General features: G+C 40.4%; 1 protein-coding gene across 12 annotated transcripts in view; it reads right to left on the bottom strand.

The window, feature by feature from the left end:
* EHBP1 (EH domain binding protein 1) overlaps nucleotides 1–25,295 on the bottom strand; it is a 204,954-nt gene that overhangs the window by 150,422 nt on the left and 29,237 nt on the right. For all 12 annotated transcript variants that reach the window (XM_077176005.1, XM_077176001.1, XM_077176002.1 and 9 more), the window contains exons 4-5: nucleotides 17,338–17,433; nucleotides 8,446–8,499 (exon numbers count right to left, since the gene is read on the bottom strand). In XM_077176005.1, the coding sequence (XP_077032120.1) occupies nucleotides 8,446–8,499; nucleotides 17,338–17,433 (150 nt within the window). The remainder of the gene's footprint in view (nucleotides 1–8,445; nucleotides 8,500–17,337; nucleotides 17,434–25,295) is intronic.

Below are 25,295 nucleotides of genomic sequence, written 5' to 3' on the forward strand. Positions count from 1 at the left end.
AGGCTGAAAGAAATAACACTCAGAGCTATTACACTGCCAGATGGTTTTCCTAATAAGAAGGGTTTTCAGGAAGCCAGAAGTCTTATTTTCCTGTCAGCTGGCTATAGTTCTGCTGCTGGCCACTGTTTTTAAATAATATGCTCTCAGTTAAATTACAACTGCTTGCATGTACAATCCTATCCAGTTACTTAATGCAGAGCTACATTTTACACAATAATGGATATTTTAATTCTTTTTTTGACACATATTTCCGTACCTTGAGCACAGGCAATTGCAAGGTATTATCTCAAATCGACCAAAATATTCAATTTGACTCCCAGATTATCTGCCTTTGAAGGTGACTTATGTCAAAACCATTTTTCATTAAATGCACTGCCATTTTTTCCATTTTCCATACTGAATATTTTGTACTACATGGCAGCAGCATATGCTGCTGTTTTAACACTGTACAGCTACCAGGTCAAAAATGAAATTTATCTATCATAAGGCTGCCCCAGACAGTGGTATTTTACATAATGATATTCTGAACCGCATCAAGAGCAAACACACAGATGTGACTGTATGGAGATGTAAAAACACACTCAGACACATAAAACCAGAAAAAAATGTGGCAAGCTGAACAAGCTTAAAAGCAAACACTTTCCTATTAAAAGGCAAGTTGCTTGGCTCAGCTTATGCCTGGAGTATGATTAGAACCCCACTGTAAAACAATCACCAAGACACTTTTGTGTATTTGATGTCTGAAAGAGAAACGACCTCATGCAGACTCCGGCTCCTGCACGCGCTGGCCAGTGTATTTTACTGCTGATTTCCTATGAATAAACATGTGCTAAGAATGGCTGAAACACACTGCTGGTTTTAAACATGCCTAATGTAGTATTAGAGGTTTGTTTCCAAAGCTGTCTGCCTTGTTTATCAGCTTCCCCCCTCCAGCTGGCAAGGGACACCACTGACAGCAACTCCAATCAGCTGCCTTGTACAACTTGGCTATAGGAAACAGATTCCTCCAGCAGAAAATAGCCTCCTCTCAAAAACCCAAACAAAATGATCCTAAGCAATTTAGAAAACAGTTGTACTTTACTGCTGTGAATCAATAATAACTGTATAAATTAAGTGTTGCCATGTACGTTCATGTACCATACTTTGTGAGACACAAAGCCAGACCCTCACACCCAGGATGCTCTGCCCAGAGCCCAGGATCCTCCTCTTTCCAGCTGCCACTTTCAAGACCCTCCCATGTAACTGTAGCATAAATACCAGAAAATGAGATATCTCCTTCACCAGAAAATGTTAAGCCAAAATGCTGTAATATAGTTTTCAAAATTGCCATAGCATCTGCCAAATTATATTTGATATAGATGCACTTAGTGCAGCTATTTACACAGCATCAGAAACAACACTATTTAAAGCACAGTTTGGGCACTGCATTTCATTTAGGAGATGAAGACTGAATACCAAAAGAAAATTTTCATAACTATTTTTGAAAAAACACAGTAGGGAAGACATTGATGGACTCACATTTCACACTCATTCAGGATAAAAAAAGCTATTAAAAGTGTAAGAAGTTAATTAGAGGTTAGGAGTTATTTTAGCAGTTTCTCTAAAATTCTTATTTAAATAAGATTTTTGTCATCTCTCAGCTCTGCTTTGATAGGTTATTCTGTATTAATGACAGAAAGGATTCACAGTAGCTCTAATTCTAGGTGATCTGGGCACAGTCTTGTATTGGTCAGAAGGAAAATTACATTGCAGACAGTAAGTTATACATCCTAACAGGACACTAGCAGGCTTTGCCTGGGGATACAGGAGGGGCTGCAGGTCAAAATATCAATTAATTAACTGTGCTGTTCAGAAAAGTTTATGGAGCTCTTGCTCTCACAATGCCTGCCTGAAACCAGGGCTGCTTGTGCCTCCCCTTTGTGCTGGGCCTTGTAGAGGGGGAAAACACCCACAGTCTTTCACACTTGCCCTAAATACAAGTGGTAGTTTACTTGTCCTACAGCATTTGGTGTAAAATTTCTCCAGCAGAACTCAAGTAAGTGCAATCCACTTCCACTATCTTCTGTACTTTTCAGAGAAGATGCCAAAACCAAGGAGATTGTTTAAGCAAGGGACTCCTGTAGGGTTAGTGTGGACACACAGGGGAGTTACCCACTCTCAGACACCCCAAAGCAGAGTGATCCACTCTGTGCGGAAGCCTCTCTCCTGCTCCTTTCCTGAGTCAGGACCCTGCCCCTGACTGTATTTCCCTTTTGGTTAAAAATGCCCAGAAAGGCCATCATGGAACACAGAAGGAAAAACAATATATTACTGGAAAAGCACAGGATCAGGCCTCCAAGAAAGATTTCCTACCCTGGTTCCTTTACAACCAGAGCAGCCAATCAAGACAACAATTTCTGCAAGTTTTGCTCCAAAGGCCTAATCTCGGAGATTTCTCAACTAGAACAAAGTGCTAAATATTTAATGTAAGCAAAAACTAAAAGTAAAAGAGGTGTTCTGAATCTCTATTACATTTAAAGCAGAACAAGAGTGAGACAGCTGACAAAGCAGCATTTAATTCCTAGCTATATCTAAACCAGAATACTCAGCCTAATTTACACAGGCAGCTAGTCACAGTTCACATAATCACACACAGCAGAATATGACAGGGGAATTAAAGGACCAGGAAAGCATGTCTGAACTATAAGCTATTCTAAATATATTAAATGCAGACATTTAATTCAGAAAAAAAGCTAACCCAATCAATTATTATTTTAAGCAAAAAATTACTTCAAGCAAAAAATACAAAACGAATGCATAGAGAGGCTTTAACTACTGTTTCTTAAATAAAGGAAATAGCCAATTTAAACTTAAGTTCTCATTTGGTACAAAGATACACTAGAAGAGATACCCAAGAATTTGTAATAAATTCTGACATAGCAACTGATCAGCAAGTAAGGAATTCATCCTGTTCCTATGTCAGTCTTTTCCCCCAGGTTCTTCCAGCAAATGGCATCAGCAGTACTCAGAATTTCAATTCCCTACGCTATGCTGGCATTTGCTCCCCAACATCTATTTCCAGAAACAGGTGGGAAGATTAGACTTGGGCTCTCATTCGATGTAGGGCAAAACCTGCCCTTGCAGAGTTAGTGTTGCAGCAGTCTGTAGTAAAAGATATTCAACCACCCAGTAAAAAAGTATGCTTTTACCAAAATTCTGGGCTAATTATTCCTACTCAAATAAGTTTTTTCTCTAAAAGATTCATCGGGAAAACAACATATTCAGAGCTGTATCTGGTGAAAACTTAACTTTTTGCTAATACCTCATTTTATTGTATCACATTTAAAATTGGTGTCCTTTACGACTAGAAAGAAATTCATTTCTATGTCCCACTACCTACCCTCTCTTTCCCATTACTTTCACCTTATTTGTCACCTTTATTAGTGGTGTCATGCCAGGCCTTTCAAGAGAGAGAAATAATCTCCCCAAACCTGTGAGTGATAAAACATGCTCCAGGGCATTCAAAATGAGAAATCATCATAAGCAACCATGATCCAGAATTTCAGAGGCGACGGGGGAAGGGTGGACTGGGGGACGTCAACTACAAAAGAACACACATGTACCAATAAAATGAAGCTGATTATGTCAATTGTTCTGTAATGTTTTCTAATGTTTCTTTTATTTTGAGCCTTTGCTGATATTTGAGTGGAAACCAATTCAGAACTCTTTCTAGGCTGGGGTTCCTGAAGCTACACAGGAGCGACAGACAGAAGGAAAAGTCAGATCTCATTTTTTCAGCTTAAACTCATTACTCTTTGTAACTCTTCCCTGAAGGCCAGCATGAACAGCAAACTCTAGACTCCTTTTTTCTCTCATTCCAGAAGTTTCAGTGGGTCTATTCAAAAAGGCATCATTGGAAAACAGTGTCTAAAAAGGCATCAAAGCTTTTTCAAAGACTCTCTAAAAAGGACAGATGCAGAACTCAGTCCAGCTTCCTAGATCTCAGTGTAAGAACAGCTTGGAAATTCTGCCTGGAATGCTTCCCCAGGCAGGTGACAGAGTGCAAGCAGAGCTGGGCACAGCTAGCTCCTGAAAGCCATGGGCAGCAGGAGCAGAGCAGGACACTGAGCACTCACATAAATGAATCCGTGGAAAGAGAATGCTAATGACTTGCTAATGCAATCACAGGAAGTGAAATCCCACATGTAAACTGTCACATTATTGGGGTCGATTAGTCAGAAGCAGAAGGAGGGAGACTCCAGCCCCAGAGAGCAGACTGTTCTCCAGAGCTGTAATTCCTATGAAAACCAAGAGCAGCCTAAAGTGTATCGACAAAGATCTGGGCCTGAACGATTCCCCACAAGGACAATGGATCATTGGAAGAGGCTGACTGGCAGTGCTGCAGAGAGCCCACCTTAATTTATTTTTTTTTAACTGTTTAGGCAAGTGTTTGTCTGGAATTATGCTGCCTTGAGGCAACAGTACAAGACAGGTGAGGCTGCCTCCAGCTCACAGGAATGTACAAGCAAAGCTTCAACAACAGGTGGGGCATGTTTCTCCATTCATCTGCCAAATCAGTAGGTCTGGAATTAGCAAAGACCAAGTTTTAATAGACCTGCCACATAAAAAGAGGGCTACAGTTTGTGTCAGGAACAACAGCAATTATTGTCAGTGGAATTTCCTACTGGAAAGGGCTTGCTCACCACAGCCCTGAGCCCTGGGAATGACCTACGGACAACAGTGGAACATAAGCACAGGTGGGAAGATAGAGAAGCCTACTATGAACTTTGAAATATATTACTGTGCTGGACACACAGACATGGGCTGAAAAATAGTTTTGACAAAAAGCTGGGAAACTTGTTTCATAGTCTGTGCAGTTTCAAGTTGGAAAACATTCCATGACTTTAAGCTTCATTAAGAATGTAGGAAGTAACTGTCTACAAAACTGCCAGCAAACAAGTAAACATCATGGTTTGTCTTCAGTGGGTGTTCTTATGTCCTTTTCCATGCTTTGAGCGTGTTAGGAAGCAAAATGACATTTTTTCCATTGCTTCAGATACTTCTATTTGAGACAAAGTTCTTGTACATAGAGCCAGTGAAAGCTTCCACATCTTTGGACCAACTTAAACCTCCTCTCTTCCCTCCTATCCTTTTCTCATTCCATTAGCTAAGCAATCTGCAGTGACCAGGAAACACACCCCAAAATTTCAGGTCAGCTGAACTCTTTTCAGAGGTGCAGTCTTTGTTTCAAAACTGCCCTCCCCTCCTGGCACCTCTGAGGGACACTCGATGAGCTCAGACAGTGAAAGGAACCAAATGTGGAAACAGCAGGAACCAAGTGTGGAAACAGCATATATTCAAGTTACCCACAGAAGCAATGACAGAGAGAAGTCACTTACTAGAGAAAGGGCCTTATAAAATAGAAGGCAACTCATCCTTGTTCATTAAATGGAATGGGCAAAATACACTAACACCAGTCTGTGAGATTTTGAAAGCCTACTACCACTCTACACATGGGCAAGTCTTAGTCTTAGTTATGGATTTCTTGCTCTCCTACTTGCAACAGCCAACCTGAACACTCAATGTTATTATTCAGTAGAACATAAAAAACACCAAAAGAATTCCAATAACTGCCTCATGACATAAAAGCAGATAATCAATTACACAGATTGTGGTTAAAGAGAGATTAAATTAGAGACAAGAAAGTTATCAGTAAATATACACAGAACACAGCTGTGAAGAAGATAAAGACATAGAAAAGGCTGATGGAAAATGAATACCAATATTTAAATGGTAAGAAACTGCTCTACAATCAAACTATTTATGGATTATACACATAGCAGATGACAAAGTTCACCTACTAGAATAAAAATACAGAGTGACTAGGGCAATAAAAATACAGCTAGAAAAAAAATCTACAATAATCAAGGTAATGGATCATGAAGTAATGTACATATATCCCCAACAAGAAAAGAACCACAAAAATCAAGTATCTTGTTTCCTTTTCATTTACAGCATGGCTTTCTTGCACAAATCACCTCATCACTACTTTTAAATCCCTCTGAAGGTGCAGAATAAACTTGTTTGGAATTTGGTAGCATCTGCCTGCAAAGGCATCAATCTGCAACTGTATATCTCTTCTACCTGGTCTTTGCTCAGCCATACTGAAGCATGACAAAATTTTTCTGGAGACTGACTTATAATACTAATTCAAAAAAGAAACAAACTCAAAATTTCTAGCAGAATTCACATAGTTTCACAATTAGAGCATACCCCTAAGCTCTTCAGACTTCAGTATTTTGTGTTCTGAGTGTTGCTGACCAAAGAGGAGGGGAAGCCCTGCAGCCTATCAGGACAGAAAACATCCCTGGACAAAACAGAAAAGGTCCCAAAGGATTCTGAATGTCCCCATGCTTCCCAAAGGTGACCTGGTCTTGCCAGGTTAATGACAAACATGTTGTAAACCCAGGCAAAATACACTTTAGGCCCGAAGAGGGTAAATGCCTATAATTTAAGGTGTGAAGAGAACAACCTCCTGCCTCCCTGGCTCCCCTGTTTTTAACAGGCAGGTGTTCCATGCTCTGGAAAGTCAGCCAGCCATTGGAACACCCGTGACTTGCTCGAACCGATGAACATGTTTTCATCCACCACTAAGTGGAGCTGTTACCCAGGGAAAAGAGTTTCTCCATCTCTTCCAGCATGAAGGAAAAAAAAAAAAAGGAGAAAGAGGTGATTGAAAGCAGCCAGTTTTATAGTTTCTTTAGCTCTCAGTAATTTTTGTGCTAAAGCTATTAAATATATAATTCTGAGGATACTACTTCTGTATGCTCCAATCAAAGAATAAACATCTACCTACCAGTGACTATTTGGCAGTTCTTGTGAGATGAACTAACATAGCAGCACAACTGAGGTTATGAAGAAGTTCCCACACAACAGAAGATTGCCCTGCACGGCTCAGCAAAGGTGTGAGGCAGAGAGCAAGAGCAGCAGGCAGCAGATGATCTGCTGCCCCCTCTACGTGGAATACACTGACACGTAAAAAAAGCAGGACCCAAGCTCAGTCTACATGCCCCATATAAAATCCTGGGAAAAAAATCATCTGCAACGTCACAGGAAATCCAGCTATACCCAGAGGGGCTGGCTGAGAAATACACTGACATTGTTTTATCCACAGCTACTTGTATGGTGACAACTGGATGGAGACTTCCCTGATTAAAATAAACTACATGAGAAAGAAAAGGAAACTCCAGGAAACAGTAACTAAACTATGTTTTGTGTTAACAAGTGTCATAGGTGAAAATAGAAACTTGACATTGAAAACAAAAGTATAAATAAAGCACTTTGCTTTCAGCCCTTTTAAATGTTCAGTTACTGGTGATAGGAATAAACCTTAGCTTTAGATATTCAAATCACTTTCCAATATTGACAAGAAAAAGAAGCATTTTTAGGTCAAAAAAGATATGCAAAATCCATTGCTTCCCCACACTTCAGTGCTACGTGGTACTACTTGGTAGAAAAGCAATTTCTTTTTTGTTTAAAAACAACATTAAAATTGTTTTTTAATGTTACTGAGAAACAATCCTTAATGAAACTATATTAATGAGCAATAAACACTGTCTTGATACCACAATCCTTTAAAACATATTTGAAGATGAAGTTTCTTTTTCAAGAAAACTCTGGGTAAAGCAGCTTCCCCTTTTTCAGCCAGGCAGCCCCGGAGCGGAAGCTGCTGCCCGGAACAGAGAAGGGAAAGGAAAAAAGTACTTCATGCAGCACTTGCTCTATGCAATGTCCAGCAGTGCACTTTGGCAAAGCCTGTTGTTTGTGCAGCCCTCAGGAACTCAGCTCTCTTGGAGAAGTTCTGGGAGCTCCTGCCTTGGAGGAGTTGGAGACTCACAGGAGCAGCTTTTGGGTTTTCATTGGGGCACAGGACATGCAGAGGGATCCCAGGGAGCAGCTCATGACACTCCTCGCTGCTGGTCCCACCTTCCCATCCTCCCCAAACTCCTCATCCATCCAAGGCAAGCAGTGAAGCTCTGCTCTCCCCTAGAGAGTGGCACTCAGGCCCAGAAGGGTGTGCTGCCCTTTGGGACATACAGATGTCATAACCCAGCTCTGACTCGTTCACTGCCCTGCTCAGACACAAATAATGTGTCACAGCCCATAAAACAGTGAGTCATGACCCAGCTCTAACTTGTTCACTCCACTGCTCACAGCACACTAATGCAAGGCAGACTGAGGCTTACAGGGAAGGAGTTTAAGCACTCCCCTCTCCTGCATTGTAACATAGGTATTTATTGTACAATAGGTATTTTAATAAGCCTTCATGACTACAGAGCTAGGATTTATGGTGGTTCAGCTGCTCAAATTTTATTCAAGACTTTTTCAGCATCTGGACACCTTTTAGTCTTTTTAAATTATTAAATCTTATATGTATAAAAAAACCAAAACAACATTCCAGCTTACATTCTCTATGACAAACATCCATTCCTTGTCTTCAAACTCTTCAGCGTGGGGATCCTAGAAAAACAAACCAGAGAATTTGAGTCTAAATATAATCCAGGATGCAAGAGACTGCAAGCCAAGATTTTCATATACTCTGAATTATTTTTACCCACAGAAGATGCCAGAGAGAAATATTTTAGCTAGGATGTAGGCTTTATGGGATGTCCACTAAATGATGAACAAGTTAGGGTAAAACTGCCAATGAGGATTTAATAGAGACTCCTAAAAATACAAACTTGAGGTTGATGCTGATGAAGGCCTGTAATTCTGTTTCCTTTCATCCAGCAGGAAAAAAAAAAGATAAATCTCTCTTTAATTCTCAAGTTCCACCTCCCAAATAAACAAAACAAATCCAAATCTTGCAGACAACAGTGGAGGGAGCCACTTGCTTCCACCAGGAGTGAGAAGATGCACACCCCAACCTCCCTAGGCCCAGACTCTACAGGCACAAGCAGAGATCCAAAGTCACAGCTTCAGCACAGCACCTCCTTCCACTGCAGATTTCTTAAATACTTATCTTGAGTTCACAACATTTCTATGGTATCACATGTGAGGATCAGAAAACATTTTCACCAACAGGAAGAAAAATAACAATGAAGTTCATATATTTGGCACTTTTTTTTTTAATTTAATGAGCTTTCAGTCTGCTGGAGTGGTTTGTATTGTTGTTGTCTGAAAGTAAAATAACACTGGAGAAGGCAGTAAGTCATTCCTCTCAAGCCTCTATCAAGGATCCTACTTTAAACAAAATACCTTTTTTTTTTTAATAACTAATCATCCAGTCCAAGTTCTGAACAACTGCAGCAAAACTTCTACTCCTCTTGCAAAATAGATTCTCACACTAAGAGAATGTGTCTTGAGTCTTTCCTTTTATACGAAACCTGCTTTTGCTATACCTCAATCCTATCCTATTATTTCTAGTTACAGGAAAACACTAATTACTCCTCTGTCCCTGATGTTTGCATGCTCTGAGTGTTTGGAGGTAAATGTCACTTCCATATCATCAGCATTTCCCAACACCATATATGAGACCCCTCAGCATCTCAGTTTTCTTGCTACTATTTGGCAACTGGTCCTGACACTACAGCAAGCATGGTAATTCCATCTTGCTGCTCTAAATTAACAAAATGCATCAAGATACTTTGCTCCCACTTTATATCTATTAGTACCATCCTCTTTTTTTTTTCCAGAATGCTACCAGCCTCACATTTAATCTTCTCGACTCACCTTACCTTAGTCTTTGCTTTCACCCTTGTTTCACTTCAGTTTTGTTTTGAAGTAGACAGAGGTACTGTACCACTTTTTAACTAGTTCTCTTTGAATACACAAAATATTTTGTAAGTAACAAGCTTATAGCCTCAATAACAAGAGAAAAGTTGTAGTTTTGGGGTTTTTTTTAATTTTTCCAGGACACAAAAAACTCGGGAAGGGTGCTCTTAAATAAACCTCCTCTTTGGATGAACTACAATAATACCTCTAGGGGGATATTATCCCATCCCCTCCTGTGCATCCTTCCTCCAAAACCCAGCCAAGTGAGTTTCCCACACAGTCCCCCTGTAAAACACTATCAGTGAAAGAATATAAGATGTTGCTAAAAACTTATGTCAAAACTGATGATTCATTTTTATACATGAGTAAATCTTTTAAGAGGTTTTTTAAAAAAGAGACTAATTTAAGTACTGCAAATGAGTTTCAAAACATGCTGTACCAGTAACCATAAGGACAGAAGGGCAAGTAGATACATACAAAATTATACTGAGGTATCTCCATGTTCCAATTAATGTCTTGTAAATATCAGATTATGTAATTATATCTCCATCACATTAATCAGGTTTGTGGAATTCTGCGTTATGTAAATAAAGCACAATACCTGTGGGTTTGGTGTATACTATATAAATTCTACAGATGTAACTAACTTTCTGTAATCCAGCTATTAAATACTTAAAATTTTTAAGAGTTAACCTGGGGCGATTACCTTTCTGTTTAATTGCTTCCTTTGATACAGCATGAAATGACATAATGAGATTTAGTGGGATCATTAACCACTTTATGTTTTAATAAGCTACTCCATAATAAGTGACTCAACTCTTAAATATTTCATCCTGCTCAATTTTTTCCCCTACCTCCCCCAAAAGCCATTAGGACAAGCTTACAGGCTGACCTAAAACTGCTTCCAAAGTCAGGGTCCAATATTTTATCCCATGTAACAAACAAAACATTCCTTGTTTTGTTTCTGCAAGGCAATCATCTATAAAGCCAAACCAAGCTCTCTGTCAGTGGCAATAAAACTCACACCTCTGAGGGCTACAGAACCAGGTGCTCTGCTGAGTATTTCTGATCATCTGTCAGAGCAAAATAACACTGTATAATGCAAAGACTCCTTCATGTTCAACATTTTAGCACACACTTGAAAGCAAGTTGTGAACACTTCAGGAAGATAAATGCAGTGTATTGCCCCAAAACAGCCCTTAAAAGCTTCAAGGACTTCTCTAATGAAGAGCCTTACCAAATGTTCAGAGAGTATGAAATATGCTGATATATGAACACTTTGCATATGTGTAGGATATTTCAGATTTAAAGGCAAATCCAGATTTTTTTTAAAGCCATATTTTTTGCCACTTTTAAAATGTCTCCAGAAAGAGAAAACCCTGAATAATTTTTAAATACATAAGCCTCAGCATTTCCTTGCAACAGACACATAAGTGGCTTCACTCTTCCACTAAAATGCTTTTATCAGAAACCCAAGGAGCAGCATAGAGAGTCCTATTTCTAATTAACTCACAACTTTATTAAGTGGTCACGTAAACAGATACTTGTATGATTATAGTTATAACACAGTTTCTTGTATGATTACACTTACAACACAGTTTCTATTGCAAACAACATGCTACATTTGGGGCTAACATTTCCTCATGTAGTCTCCATAACAGGTGTTGTTTTTATAAATCTGGCTAATCTTTCATCTTATTTTGGATTTGAAGAAAGTAAATACCAGTAAAAAAAAACCACAACACCAGATACTTCCCTCACTGGCTGATCTATATTCTCCATTCATCCCCCACATAAAACTCATGTGATGTACCTAGCAAACTATTATTTGAGGACTACAACATTGGTAACTATGTTTTAGGAAAAAAATGCTATTCCAAATAAGAATAACTCCAGGTGTAATGGTTATAGCAGCCTTTGGAATGCTTCAATTCTGCATGAAAGCACTCTCTGGTAACAGGGCACACAAAAGCTCAGCTCACCTGCAAGCAGATACCAGCAGGGAATACCTAAAGTCAGGAGTTATAAACAGACCTCATTCCCATTTCCTAAAAGCAAATGATAATGAAAATTACCTAAAACGATCAAGGAACAAATTGCCTCACATCTGGCTGTAACATGAGGGGAGGTGGCAAGAGATTTTTTTTTTTTTTGATAATGCATATTTGCTTCACCAGTGTACCACAGATGCAGAACTACACTCCATCCAACATTCACTATGGTCTCACCATTAATTGAGAACTGTAAGTATTAGTGCAAATGGATTGAATAGCTTGTTGCTCCTCCCCATTTTACTATGTTAGAAAAGAATCATCATTTTTAGCACCAAGACATGGGTCCCATTTTCTTGTCTCAGTTTGATGTTCCTTTTCAGCATCTTTAACTAAGTTTTAGAGCCTTTTTTCTCTACCCTTTTTTGTCTCATAAGATGACCTTAGTGTGCCAAAAGTAATACTCATATGAGAAGCAAATAGTAGGGAGCAGTGCAAGAGACAGGACATCAGCTTTTCTTTGCAATCCCATCCCTTAACTTCTTTCTGTGACACCATTCTGCCCACCCACATGACAACTACCGAAAAAGTCAACTCTTCTGGGCTTAGGAAGAGCAAAGGACATGTCAGACATTTTTCTGTTCTTTGTTGATCAGTCCATCATAAACCCATTCTTGCCAAGGATGAGATCCTTTCTGCAGAGTACAAGGTGGTTTCAGATGACTGAAGGTAAACCTTCTCCAATAATTCAGGTTATATTCAGATTTACTTTTGTATTTCTTGTACTAGGAACAAAGGACATATCAGGGGACTGCTGCATTTCCTAATCAGCATCCAGAGTGGGTAGGGAAAATGTTCTGCCTGTTAGTCCCTTCCTCCCTTCCTTCCCCGTGCCTCCTCCCTAAGCACTCCTGGTTTTTGAAGCTTGTCTTTCAATTAGATCACTTCATACCAGCCTTAATCTTCAGTCTTTCTTCTTGGGGAATAACTGCTTAAGGACTGTCACAGTGAATCACATCAAACACTGACAGGGTGTGTGATCTCCCTTCACCAGCGACCTGCAGCAGATGCTCTGGGTTCTCCAGCATCTGTCCTCAGCTTTTGTACTTGCCTGCTTGAAACTGCACAAGACTCAAAATTTGACCCAATTCTTATTGCTTTCAATGCCGATTACAGAGGTCTGATTAGTCTAGAAAATCACATACAACTGTGATCAGCTTTAATTGGAGCTGCCAGAAAGCAGGGAGCTCTGAGGAGACTGGCAGAAACATCCCTGTGCATCACCACACCAAGCTCATGCCTTCCAGTAAAGCCTCTGGGCTAGAAAGGCAACAAGCACTGAATATCCTTTTTTTTTTTTTTTTTTTAATATTTTTTAAAAATTAGTCCCCCACTAATCCTTTAAGTTTTTAACCATTTAATTTTTTGATGTGCAAATGTGCTTACTTCCCCACGCTTATGATTTTTATATCTGACACACAACACCTTGCCTATGGAACTGGTTTTTGTTCCTATGGAGTATTCTCCATAGTATCTGCTCAAGCCCCTGCTCGCTCCTAAACTGAAATAAGTATGCTCTGAATCTGAACTTGGTCTTTAGTTAAGAGAAATGGCTTTATGAAGAGGTTTTGGGCTGATTTGGGTTCTTTTATTTCCTCCTCTAAGATGAAGTGATCCTGCTACAGCATGGCCAGTTATTATTCTATAAAATCAAAGCATGACTGACTTGGGCTTTCAAGAAGAATTATAGGGATTTTTTCTGAGTAATATGTGGGAACAGGAATACTTTCAACTACACAAGTATGCCTTGATCATCTATCTCGTTCTTATTTTACTTATAATTATTTTTTGTGTGCTTAGAAAGCTATGCCTTTAAAAATGCCTTTTTCAAACCTTGGAATTAAGAGTTGGTAATGGTTGAAATGGTACATTGGTGTGATAAACCATGTACATTACTGACAAAACCAGTGCTTTGTGCAATCCAATGAAGCAAAGTCCATGCTTACTCCTGAAGAACAAACATTTTTGAACAGGAAGTCGCTTTGCTTTTAAGCTAGAAAATAATGATGTTGCAAATTAAATCCTCATAGTGCAATTGATGTTCATTTAGCTTTACTAAAAGCATTGCGCTTGCTTGGCAGTGAAAATTTCTGGTTTAAAATCTCTCTCAGCTGATAAAGATTTTTGTTAGTATATAAACCTACAGAAAAGTATACAAGTTTTCGTATGTGGTAGCTAACTTTGCTAATGCTGGGACTCTAAGAAATTAACTTCTGGGGCATAACCATGGTAACAAAACAAAAAAAAAAGTGGGAATTCATCTCTGGCTTTTCTGGCATTTGTGAATCTTTCCATGAAAGCACTACAAATTATGGATTTTAAATGCACAATAGGCTTATTGTTTCATGATGTTTCTTTCTCCCCAGTTTGGCTGAAAAAAACCCAAGGCATAACTAACATCAGTGTGGAGCTCAGCAAAGGAAGAAGTTAAAGTTTCAGAACAGATGGAACTTTTTATGTAATTAGCACTTCAGTGGCTGGATGGGCAGGAGCTACAGCTAATCAAGGGAAGCTGAATCAATATATCCATATGATGCTTTTCCACACATGACTCCAGGGCATTATGAAATTTTACCAGCAGCCCAGAATAAATTGAAACAAACAGACAAAAAAGCTCACATTTACTTGAAAATAAAGTTTTCGAAAGGAAGGCTGTAATCTCTTCAGTACTTTGCTTGTGCAAGAATTACAAATATGCTGTTGTAAGCAAGGTAACACCCAAAGTAGGCCTGTGTGGATAATGCAGAATATCTCATCTGTTGACTGATCACAGGGACTTTGCTTAGCCAGCTCTCAAGTGTCCACACTGACTACTGGAGAGAAGACTCTTAACATTCTCATCAGCACTTGAAACCTTGACTTATCTCCTAATCCTACCAGCAACACATTTCAACAGCCACTTACGAATGCACTGCCACTACTGTGTGAATCATTTCCCACAACACATAGCTGTCTGTCTGGAGCCCACTCCTTCCATTCCCAACAGCCCCACTGCACTCATTTGTTATCTGTGATTGCTACACAGCTCTGTGGGAGCAGCCAGCTCCCAGCTCTGGGCTCTGCCAGGGTGGACAGGGAGGCAGCAGCTCCCTGAGCCTCTCGGCGGTGGTGAAAGCAAGCAGCTCCTGTTTGTTAAACGAGGCCAGGCTGAGTGCAGGCACTGCAAAGTGCCAAACCTTCAGTAATCACTCTCCTTTGCAGGGAATTGGCTCCAAAAAGGATTTTTACAGAACTGCAAGATGAGCAGCCTCTTTCTCTGAGCTTTACTGTTTTCAGTCTTTTTGTCCCCTTTCTTCTAGAGGAAGGAACAATACAAGTACCCCGTTTCCAAGTCAGCTGGCAGAGAGGCGGCTGCAGAGTGCCATCACATACTTCCCTTCCCACTGCTCCAGTGCTGCCCAGACAATGCAGCAGCTGTGGGACAAACAGCCACTTCTTTTGGACTGCCTTTGCCCAGAACCTACCAGCTACAGAAATGCCAGCTCTGTGGGTGCTGGGACGTCCTGTGCTGCAGCTGAAGCATCATAGAGCCAACAAAGCCATCAGGGGACTGGGCACAGCCTGAAGTGGGCCAACACCATCTTCTGCCTGCCGTCCCCTGCCCCTCAGAGCTGCTGCTCTCACACAGCTACAGCACTCCTGGGGCATCACACAGCTTGCTCAACAAGCTGCTCTGTGCCCCACGTGCATTCCCTCACAGAGAGCAATGGGTGTTTGGCCACTTACAGGCACTCTTGCTAAAAGAGCTGGAGGATCAATTAGAGCAGATTTTACAGTAAGAGCTGCCTGACAGTGTGATGGTTCTCAATATTTTGATTATAAATCCAATGCTCATTTCCCCAGAGACCAGTGGGTACCACTTACAGGAGGCACAGCCACTGGGATTAGTCACACTCCTACCTCTCCTCCCAGACCAATTCTTGTGACAGGCAGGCTCATTTTTGGGGGGAGAAAGAAGAGCAGTGACCAGATCTGCCTGCAGAATTAGTGCTGGGTAAAATTAAGCTTTTGTAATATCTGACATTGGCTCCAGAGGCCCTTCCATCCCTCACTAGATAATCCTACCCTCAGTCTCAGTTACACAACTAACAAGGCTGCTGTGCTCTTCTACATAACAGAATCCTGAAGCAGTACAAGTGTAAATAAAAAGATGGGATGGCAAAAGAAGGCTGAAAGACACTTTCACTCCAAAGCTACAGTATCACATGTACCAAAGAGAAACTTTATTTCTCATCCTTCATATAACATCATAATCACAATCAAGATTTCTGTACATTTCTGCTTCACTTTAAATGTTGAAAATATCAAGCATTTACAGTGCTGCATAACCACAATGTGGCATTGCCACATAATGCTGACAAGTTTCTTAGTCTAAGTAGAGGTCCTTGAAGCAAACAATTTTTGGTAGTGAACTTTTAAATCTCAGTTGAAGACTACATGTTTGCTAAGAAAAGAAACAAGTTTATCATAGTTGATGATCACTGTCAACCTGAGAAGTTTGTGCTCATGAGTAATCCCAAAGGCAGGAATTTTAAAAAAAGGCTGGGGGGATGACAACCCTCTTTTTTTAGGTTTAATGAACCAAGTAATAAATTCCCATTCTAAGGCTAATCAGAAGCCAACTCCAAGCTCAGGAAAGTCCCCAAGACAAAGAAATACAAATATTACTAATTAGAAAGAAGTATGTTACTGTTTCCCTAAGCTTCAAATGGAGCAGTCAGAAATAAAAACAGCCAGAATGCAGATGAAGGCACCACAGTAAAGAACGAGGAAGAACTATGGAATGAAAATCCCAGAAATCTTCAGCCTCCTACACTGTCACACATGCAAAGCTGCATTGTTCATCTTGATGCAGAAAGGGTCTTGCCAATGATATTTGGGAAATAAGTTCTAGCATAATTATCACTTCCTCTTCCTACTTCACAGACACACAAATAAGTGTTTTTTTAGTAGAACAAACAATTCAAAAAATAAAAAATTTCCCTGTACAATCTTATAATTCTCTGTACTATGCAAATACTGCACATCAGCTCTTACAGCTGATCAGTGCAGATCACATCAGTGCTGTGATGTTTGTGTAGCATTCTAAATAATGGGAAGTGAGGACCTGGATTCTGCTGCAGCCAATAGCATGCACTGAAACCCTGATGCTGAACAAGGAAGTCTAGAAATGACTGTGTTATGGCAACTTCTCCCTTCCAGTATTTAAAGGAAAGCTACCAGGCTGTAAGCCATGCCAAGTCCTTACACATGTACTACGTGCACAGTTACACATGTGCTGGACTCTGTGCCAATGCCTCACCATAATCAGCTCAGTGGGTATTTCAGTGTGTTAACTAAACTACAGAAGTCAGCTTTGGCAGAGAACAGACCATCCCTCTCACCCAGATCTGAACTGAGGACATAAGGCTGTGCAGTTAATGACATAAAACCAGCAAGATTAGACCTTGTGACTATAATCTGGCATTTCCAGATGGAATTTTTCATGTGTTGTTTAGGAAATAGTAAAGATTATGCTTTATAGAAAACATACCTTGAAGAGAGTCACAGTAATTTCAACATTTTCAGGTACAGGCCACACCACCAACCCACGGTATGGGTTCTTGATTCCAGGCTGCCAGCTGTGTGCCTAAAAGAAGAAAAATACCAGGTGTTTAAAGCCATTATAAAAGTGCTGACTTGACTCCCACAGGACCCAGGGCATGCAGGTAAAAGTAACATATCACTGACTCCAAAAAGATCACATCCCTAAACCCATGACCCTACTGAACACTTCAAAGGACACAATTAAGAATGACAGTAAGGAAACTCAGACCACCAGCAGTCTTTTCCATTGAACTAAAGCTGCTCCTCACAAGGTCCTAAACTCAGCTTTTTTATTACATAGCACAGGTCAGGACACTCAGAGCCTTGCAAAAATTAAGGCTGTAGGGTCAGAACTTCTGTAGCAAGCTGAACTTTATTTTGGGTACAACATATAGTGCAGGTCTAATCATATTTACACATAAATGGAACAAGATATTGTACTTGAGGAAAGGGAAAAAAATTATTTTTAATGCTACTAAAACATTTCAGTTTTTAAGAATTAATAAGCTGGAATACCAACATCTAGAAAACATAACAAAAAACCCAACAGTTAAATAGACTGAGAAACTGCCTACCTTTGAGCATCAGTTTGGATTAGTGTATGGCCTGTATTTACATTTTAACAGCTAGTCCCAGAAAACACCATGTGTGTGCATTTCTGCGCTGGTTTGGAATAAGTATGCCTTTTACCAAGCTCAACCTAATCTATTTTGTGATGCCGTAAGACAAATGAGGGAAGGATGCTGCTGCAGAATTGATGGCTACAGAACCAGGGTGTTATTAGAAACATCTGGAAGTTTTACCAGGAAAGACTGTACAATCTATTTACTGTTACCTGAAGCCAATTAACTTGGCTATTTTTCTCTTCTTTTTAAATTCTAGAGCATTACTCATTGCAATTTTATACTCATTTCAACACTCAGAACTTCAGATTCAGACTGTCTATTAGAACATATTATTGCTTTAATAAGGTTAGCAGGACCTGTGACTCAGGTTTTCTGGGACCTTAAGGTAACCTGGGTAACTTTAAGGATGACTTTGCTGTACCAAAGTGGGAAAGACAAAGCTGGAGAAGCAGTCCCATCCCTACAGAGGCAGCAGCTCTCTGCCACAATAGTAGGGAGTGCCAAATGTTGCCAGCTCTCCTTTGGTTTTATAACAAATTTTTTTCTCTTTGATGTTCTGCCTGAAACCCCAGCTCCCAAAGATGCCTAATTAGATTAGATTTTTCAGTGAGTGTCTATGCTTTGTGTTTGCAGAGTAGCAACTTGGAGCTTCTAAAAAAAGGGAATTTTAAAATAAGAGCAACTTGAAAGAAGCCAATTTCTACTGGTTTTACTCCATGAATTTCAGTCTAATCTCCTCATTCTAAAGAGGGCCCGGATGTATTTTCTGAATAACAGAGCAAACAACAACAAATAACTCAAACAAAACATATATTTTACAAGCAAAAGGTATTTTGTGAGCAGCAAAACACACCACAGTAGATGCCATTACTAGCACAGACACTGGAGCTGCAGTTTGTGTGTCTGTCCCACAGAACCCACAGCCCCCTGCATCACTCCCAGCTTGCCCACAGAGATGTTCAGCAGACACGAGGCAGTGATCCAGAGCCAGGCACAAGCTCATCTGCCATGGCCCCTGGTAGCATCTTGTAAAATCAATAACCTCTCCTCCACAGGGGCATTCCATCCTCTTTCCAGGTACCAGTTTGCACAAAAATAATTGGAGCTCATGGTGTGTCTGAAACCTGTGCTTTCCTGCTGCGTTTGGCCAATACTGAAAATTATGTCAAACTTTTGCTGTCCAAGGTCCAGGCACTGCCAGCCTGCTCAGTTGAGGATCGCTTGTTCCAACTATTAAAAAAACCTAGAAAATGAGCATTCACTGGTGCAGTCAACACTTCTCTTCAAGCCCTTTATCAGCATTTCCTCCCACCAGGAAAGTCAGTGAGACACAATAAACACACAGGGATATATATGTTTTTCTGTCACTGAAAGCAACAACCAGGAGACAAGTTCTAACTAATGAGCTTTTAAAGCAAAGCTGTTCTGTGATCATGAATGTTATCAAGTCCTCCTCTGGCTTTGAAAAATAAACACTGTATCACACAAACAGCATGACAGTAAAAGATAACATCAAAAGGACTGTCTGGGTTGGTGGGAAGGAGAAATGGAAAGGGGAAAGCAAATCCAGAAAAACACAGAGGACTGGCAAATGACAGTAATTTAAAATTAAGATGCAGAGTGTTATTCTAATGCAACATTTCTCATGCCAGGCACCTCTATGCTGCAGACTCTTCAAGTTACATCTGGCCTATATCAAAAACCTTTTAAACTCCCAAATTATAAGCTGGATCAGGCCACCGCTGCAGGTGACAAGAACTCGCTGTCAGGGCTCAGCCAAGGAGATGCTGCAGCTGCACAACACATTTCCACTCTAATCCCCTCCTCAACTCCATTTTCCATTGGGTGCTTGTGCCTTTAGACCCACTTCTTCCTCATTTGCTACAGGTCTTCACCAGCCATCTCCCATTGTCTTGGAAGTCAAGGCAAGGGCAGCTAAGCAGAAGTGACTTCCAGCAGCAGGTGCCTCACCCACAGCCCTGCCCTTGCCTGACCTGTCTCCAGACCTGAGGGATGGGAACCATGGTCTGGAAAGAGAAGCAGAAGTGCTTTGCTGCATTACAAAGCAAAAGGCAACTCTTCCTTTTTTCTGCCAGTATAACATGAGAGAAAACAACATAGCATGAAAGCTCTTTTAAATCTGGAAACAGGAGCTACAGGATGGGCTGCTGAAATATCCTATAAATAGAGTAGGGCTGTGAATGACATTGTCCAACCTACGGCATTGCTCTGGCACAAAACTGATGACTGGGAGAGGAGGAAATCTCTTAAAGAAAGCCAGTGGATGAGCCTACAGAACTTGCATGGGCACTTCAGGCTATCCATTTTTCTCTTTAAAACAACGGTTCCAATCCAGGCAGCCAGCTTTGCAATCCACCACCCGTGATGTGAACATCACTGCTGTTTTGCTGTGCTTGAACTGGAATGACAGACTTGATACTACATTATTTCAGGAACCTGCCCTTTCAGATGCTTCATCTCTTTTCTGCTTTCTTCACTTCCACCTTGCCTCATCCTGTTGTGCAGGTTAATTTCATGTTACTTTTCTGCAAGATGCTAGAGCTGACCATAATATTTTGAGCCTGCTGTAAATTATGGAACAGTTTATATTTATGAATAAAAAATATGTTCTTATTGCCAAGCTGTCAATATTGGGTTTTAAAAGCAAAACTCATCTGAAACAGACCTACGATTATTCCTCACCTGCAGCCATAAGAGTGGCTTTATTGTGAGTCAGCAAACTGCTGATTTTCTTTTCCTTATAAATTTTTTGCCAGCTCCTGTGATCAGGCCAGCTCTGCAACTTGTCGGTGTGACAGGCTGTTCAGGGCACAAGAAGCAAGCAGGAGCTCAACTGGCTCCAGTAGAAGTGCTTAGGGCAGCTCAGCTTGTAAGGATAATCCCTCTTCTTCAGTGTTATCCAGGCAGAACACTTAGACGGAAAAGGAAAAAAAAAAAAAAAGAACTCAAGAGGAAGAGCTGACATTAAGCAGCCAGATCCTTCATCTGGTGCCTCCATGCCAGGCGTGTGGCTTTGGAACATTGGAACACCAAGGATTTGCTCCATGTGATGCATCCCACCAAAGTCATTCACCATCCAAGACAGCCAGAGCTGTATATGGCTGTTAATGGACCTACTGGAAAAAGAATGGACTGGGAAAAGCTGCCAGTTCCCTCACACCAGAGGAAACCAGCAGTTTGTGAATGGCTTCTTCTTGCTTTTCTGTAACTCAGTTCAGTGTCACAAAGGGAGACAAATTAAAAGCCATACTCCAGACTACAGCTTGCATTCCCCCCATGTTCATCTTGAAATCCCTGTGCTTGGCCCACCAGTTAAAAAGGCTGGGCACCAGAACAACGTTCCAGTCACACTCATGCCTTGGGATGCCGTCCAAAAACCCAGCACGTGCCAAAGAAGGAAGTTCAAAGCCCTGGAAACTCCAGGCAGCCTTTGATCAACACATTGCTGTCAGTGGCCCTTAGAGCAGACAAGGAAACCAGTGGATCCCCACAGGTCTTCCCATGAATGTCTCAATTCACCGGCAGGCACACATGTTATGACTGTCACTGTGCAAATGTGTGGTACTGCTACAAAAGCTACAGAAACACTGCTAAGCTTGGGGAACCAGCAAAAACTCATCTCCACCACAGCTTCTCTAGGACTGGGCTACCTCTTCAAGCTTGATTTCAAACACACACATTCATGACATACATGATGAATACATCATGTATTAAATACACGTATCATGCTATTTGGTTCACCAGATCTTGCCTTATTCACCATCTACAGTAGATGATGCTCAGATAAAGAGCCTCTTCCCTGTCTCTTCAATCAGTTTCTCACATCATCTGTAGGGTTTCATATTAGAAAAGAAAACAACTAACCAAATAAAAAATCAAAGCCCAGACAAACAAAAAAGCCTGAACACAGAGTTATTTTTCTCATCATTTTCTGAGACAACCATCACTGCACCTCAGAATGTCACCACAAGTCAACTTTGTGGGACTCCCAGGAAAAAAAAAAAAGAGTATTAATGACCTCCAGTTTACAGTCAGGGATTACAATCACAGCATGATCTTGTAAATAACTTCACTAAAAAACTGAGAAGCTCTGGGAGGAGCATTATTGAACTGTGCTGGTCCCAGACAGTCATCAGCATGTCAGGGTCACAAGATGCCTTAGGAACTGCAGCCCAGCAGGGACAGGCAGGGCTGGCACTGGACAATAAAGTAGCCAGAAAAGGCATCAGATTGCCAAAAACAGCAAAACAGGTGACCCAGCTGCTGCTCTATTGATGGCAGAACCTTGGGAAAATGCTGGCCAAGCTGCTGTTGAGTACAAGAGATTCCTTTTCCTCCCTGCCTCTTTGCCTCTCTTGGCTCTTCTCCTGCCCAAGTTCTTTCCCTTTTCTCAGCATTGTTCCTTCTCCTTTGTGCTTAAATGTTTTTGATAAATCTGTAAGAGAAGTGCTGAAATCACAGGCTAGGCCCCTTCTTTCAGCTTTGATACATAAAGAATCTTTGAAGAATAATTCTGTCAGCTCTCAGAAGCAAGTGCAAATTTGATTCTTCAGAGGTGTATAATTCAACCATAAGCCTCTGCATATTCACAGGAATAGCAGAAAGTACCTCCTTGACATCACGGCAACATCTGTTTTCAAATCGAAATTTCTTAGTTCAAAGCCTGGAAATTTGAGAGCATCTCAGTGAAATGAAGGTAATTGTATTTTCAACACGTTTTTCCTTTGCTCTACACTACAACAAAGACATTCTTCCACCACTCAAATAAAAAAGAAAAGAGAGAGGGAGATCCAAAAGCCCAGGGCTTGAAAACCTGGGCAGGCAACTTTCCAGTGGAAAGTTGGGAGTTTCCAGTGGAAAGTTGGAGTTTCCAGTGGAAACTCTTCCAGCCAGGGAAGAGTTAAACCTGTCCATGGCTACAAGCTGCATCTTCTGTAAACCATGGATGCCGAACAGCATCTAAATAAAGCTTGAAGAGTGCACCTGATTTTGCAAACAGACAACATTTGCACCAGCAGACAGGCAACTCCCACCCTTCCCAAGCTGAAAGTTCATTTTGGTTCTAGGACTGCACAGCAATTCTGCCAAGCACAGCAAAACTGCAAATCACCATTTTATGTAAACTCCTGGCACACAAAGTAGAGATGCCCAACCACACAGAGCCACCTTGTCCTGACACATCTCATGAAATATATTGAAATTACACTTGCCCATGGAGAGCAGGTCCCAAAATAGAACTGTAAGTAACTTAAATCTGCATTAAGGTCAGTAACTGCTGGATGTATTTATGGTCTTGTATCCATCCACCCCTCAGACTGCTATTTATATGCTCTTTCAAAATGAGTGTTTGCTTTTCATTTGCAACACTTTGAAACTTACTGTAATAAAACATATCTACAACTCCTATTCTGTGTTTCCCACAGTAAGAAGAAAAATAATCAGACTCCTGCACATAATGCCTCTTATTATTTCTTTTAATAAAGGGACCACTGTAGTTTATTTGGAAAAAGAGCATGTGGGGCAGGAAGCATATGAAAATCATGGAAACCCACAAAAACAAGGGCTTCAAAGGACATCAAGAACTCAGCTTTCAGCTCAATGGCATTTTAAAATTGTATCAGTTAGAGCAGGCATTCCAGTGCTCATCCAGAGCTCCATCTTCCAGTTGCACGACATTTTTGCTTAATACATCTCTTGTACTTTCCCAGTACAAAAGAGACACAGAGCTACTGGAGAGCATCCAATGGGCCATGTTTGTGAGCTTGTGAACTATCTGCTGATGATATGCCTCATTAATGATCTGAAAAGTTCAAAAAACATAACCTTCAAAAAACTCTTCACAACATCTTTACAGTAAGGTAAAACCTCATCCCTCCCTTCCACCCTCCCAAGAAGCTGAAAAACAGACAATTATTAATGCTTTGTACTCACTGAACCCAGTGTCCACCAAAAATAAAATAAGAGGAAATATTCATTTGACTTGCTTCCAGTAAAGCAATTAGATGAAACAAGTATGTTGAATAAAGTATTTTACTGGCAGGATGACTAAGAGATCAAGAACATTTATTGATCTACAGTTTTTGACCCAAACAGCTCAAGTCACATCAGCTACCAAAGCTTTAAAATTAACTCTAGGCTCTGCCCAGGTTTCAGGGCCACTCAGCCTCTTCCAAAGTACCTTTGTGGGATCTTAATAAACATGACTTAGTCAGCCAAACACTTGTCTGAGTCTCAGGTTTAAACCTGCCAGTTTATCCAAGAGTTGCTTCTACTGCCTGGTGACCAAAAATGAGGACATATCATGGAACTTTATGGCCCAGCTGAAAAAAACCTTCAAGCCCAAAAGGCTAAGCTAATGCCAGAAAATCCTCTTGCCTCAGGGAAATGCTGTCATTTGGATTCTATAAAATGACAGGCAGAAACCCATCAGTTCACAAAGCCATGCTGGACTTCTGTTACAGTTTCTCTTTCTGAAGGTATTCTGAATCCCAACAAAGCAGTCATTTATGCCAATTACTTTGTTTCCCACTAAGCTTTTAAGAGTTACAAAGCTTGTGCAAGCCTTGCATTTACCGTTTGATATAACTTTTATCTCTCTGTGCAACAGAAACTAAATTAAATTAATACAGAGAAGTTGTCATAGGGTGAGCCACAACAGACATCAGTTAGTGACATCAGCACTTACTGCCTAGATACACACCGTGCTATAAATTCAAAGGAACTTGACTTAGTTGATGTTTCAGTGGAACAGGAATAGTCTGACTGGCTTTGCTGAAGAGTATGGAACAGGAACAGGTACCAGACTGAGCTCACACCCTTGTTTACTCATCAGGTAACACCTTTGGGTTTTCATAACCTCAAGCAGAATATTGGATGCACAACATCTAGTTGTGCAGTCAGGAACCAGTCTTTATCTAAAACAGCCTAGAATAGCTTATACCTCAAGTTAAAAGACAAAATACAACAAATATGCATAACAATCAGAAAAAAAGGTCAGAAAAAGAGGAGTACCAGTAAAATATAAACCCAAAACATCTCCTGAGCAGGGTAGAAAACTGTGTATCATATTTTATAAATATTTAAGTTCTTCAGCAAAATTATTTCAAGATATCTTCTCTATCATGAATACCTCTCTCCCTATTACAGAGTTCTTTGAAACATCATTTTGCATTATATGAATACATAAACAAAACAGAAGTTTATACCATCATTTTTTTAACTGAAGTGTCAAAGAATTATAAGTTCCAAAATTTCCTCT

This window comes from Agelaius phoeniceus, chromosome 3 (genome assembly GCF_051311805.1).
Source record: "Agelaius phoeniceus isolate bAgePho1 chromosome 3, bAgePho1.hap1, whole genome shotgun sequence".
Lineage (NCBI taxonomy): Eukaryota > Metazoa > Chordata > Aves > Passeriformes > Icteridae > Agelaius > Agelaius phoeniceus.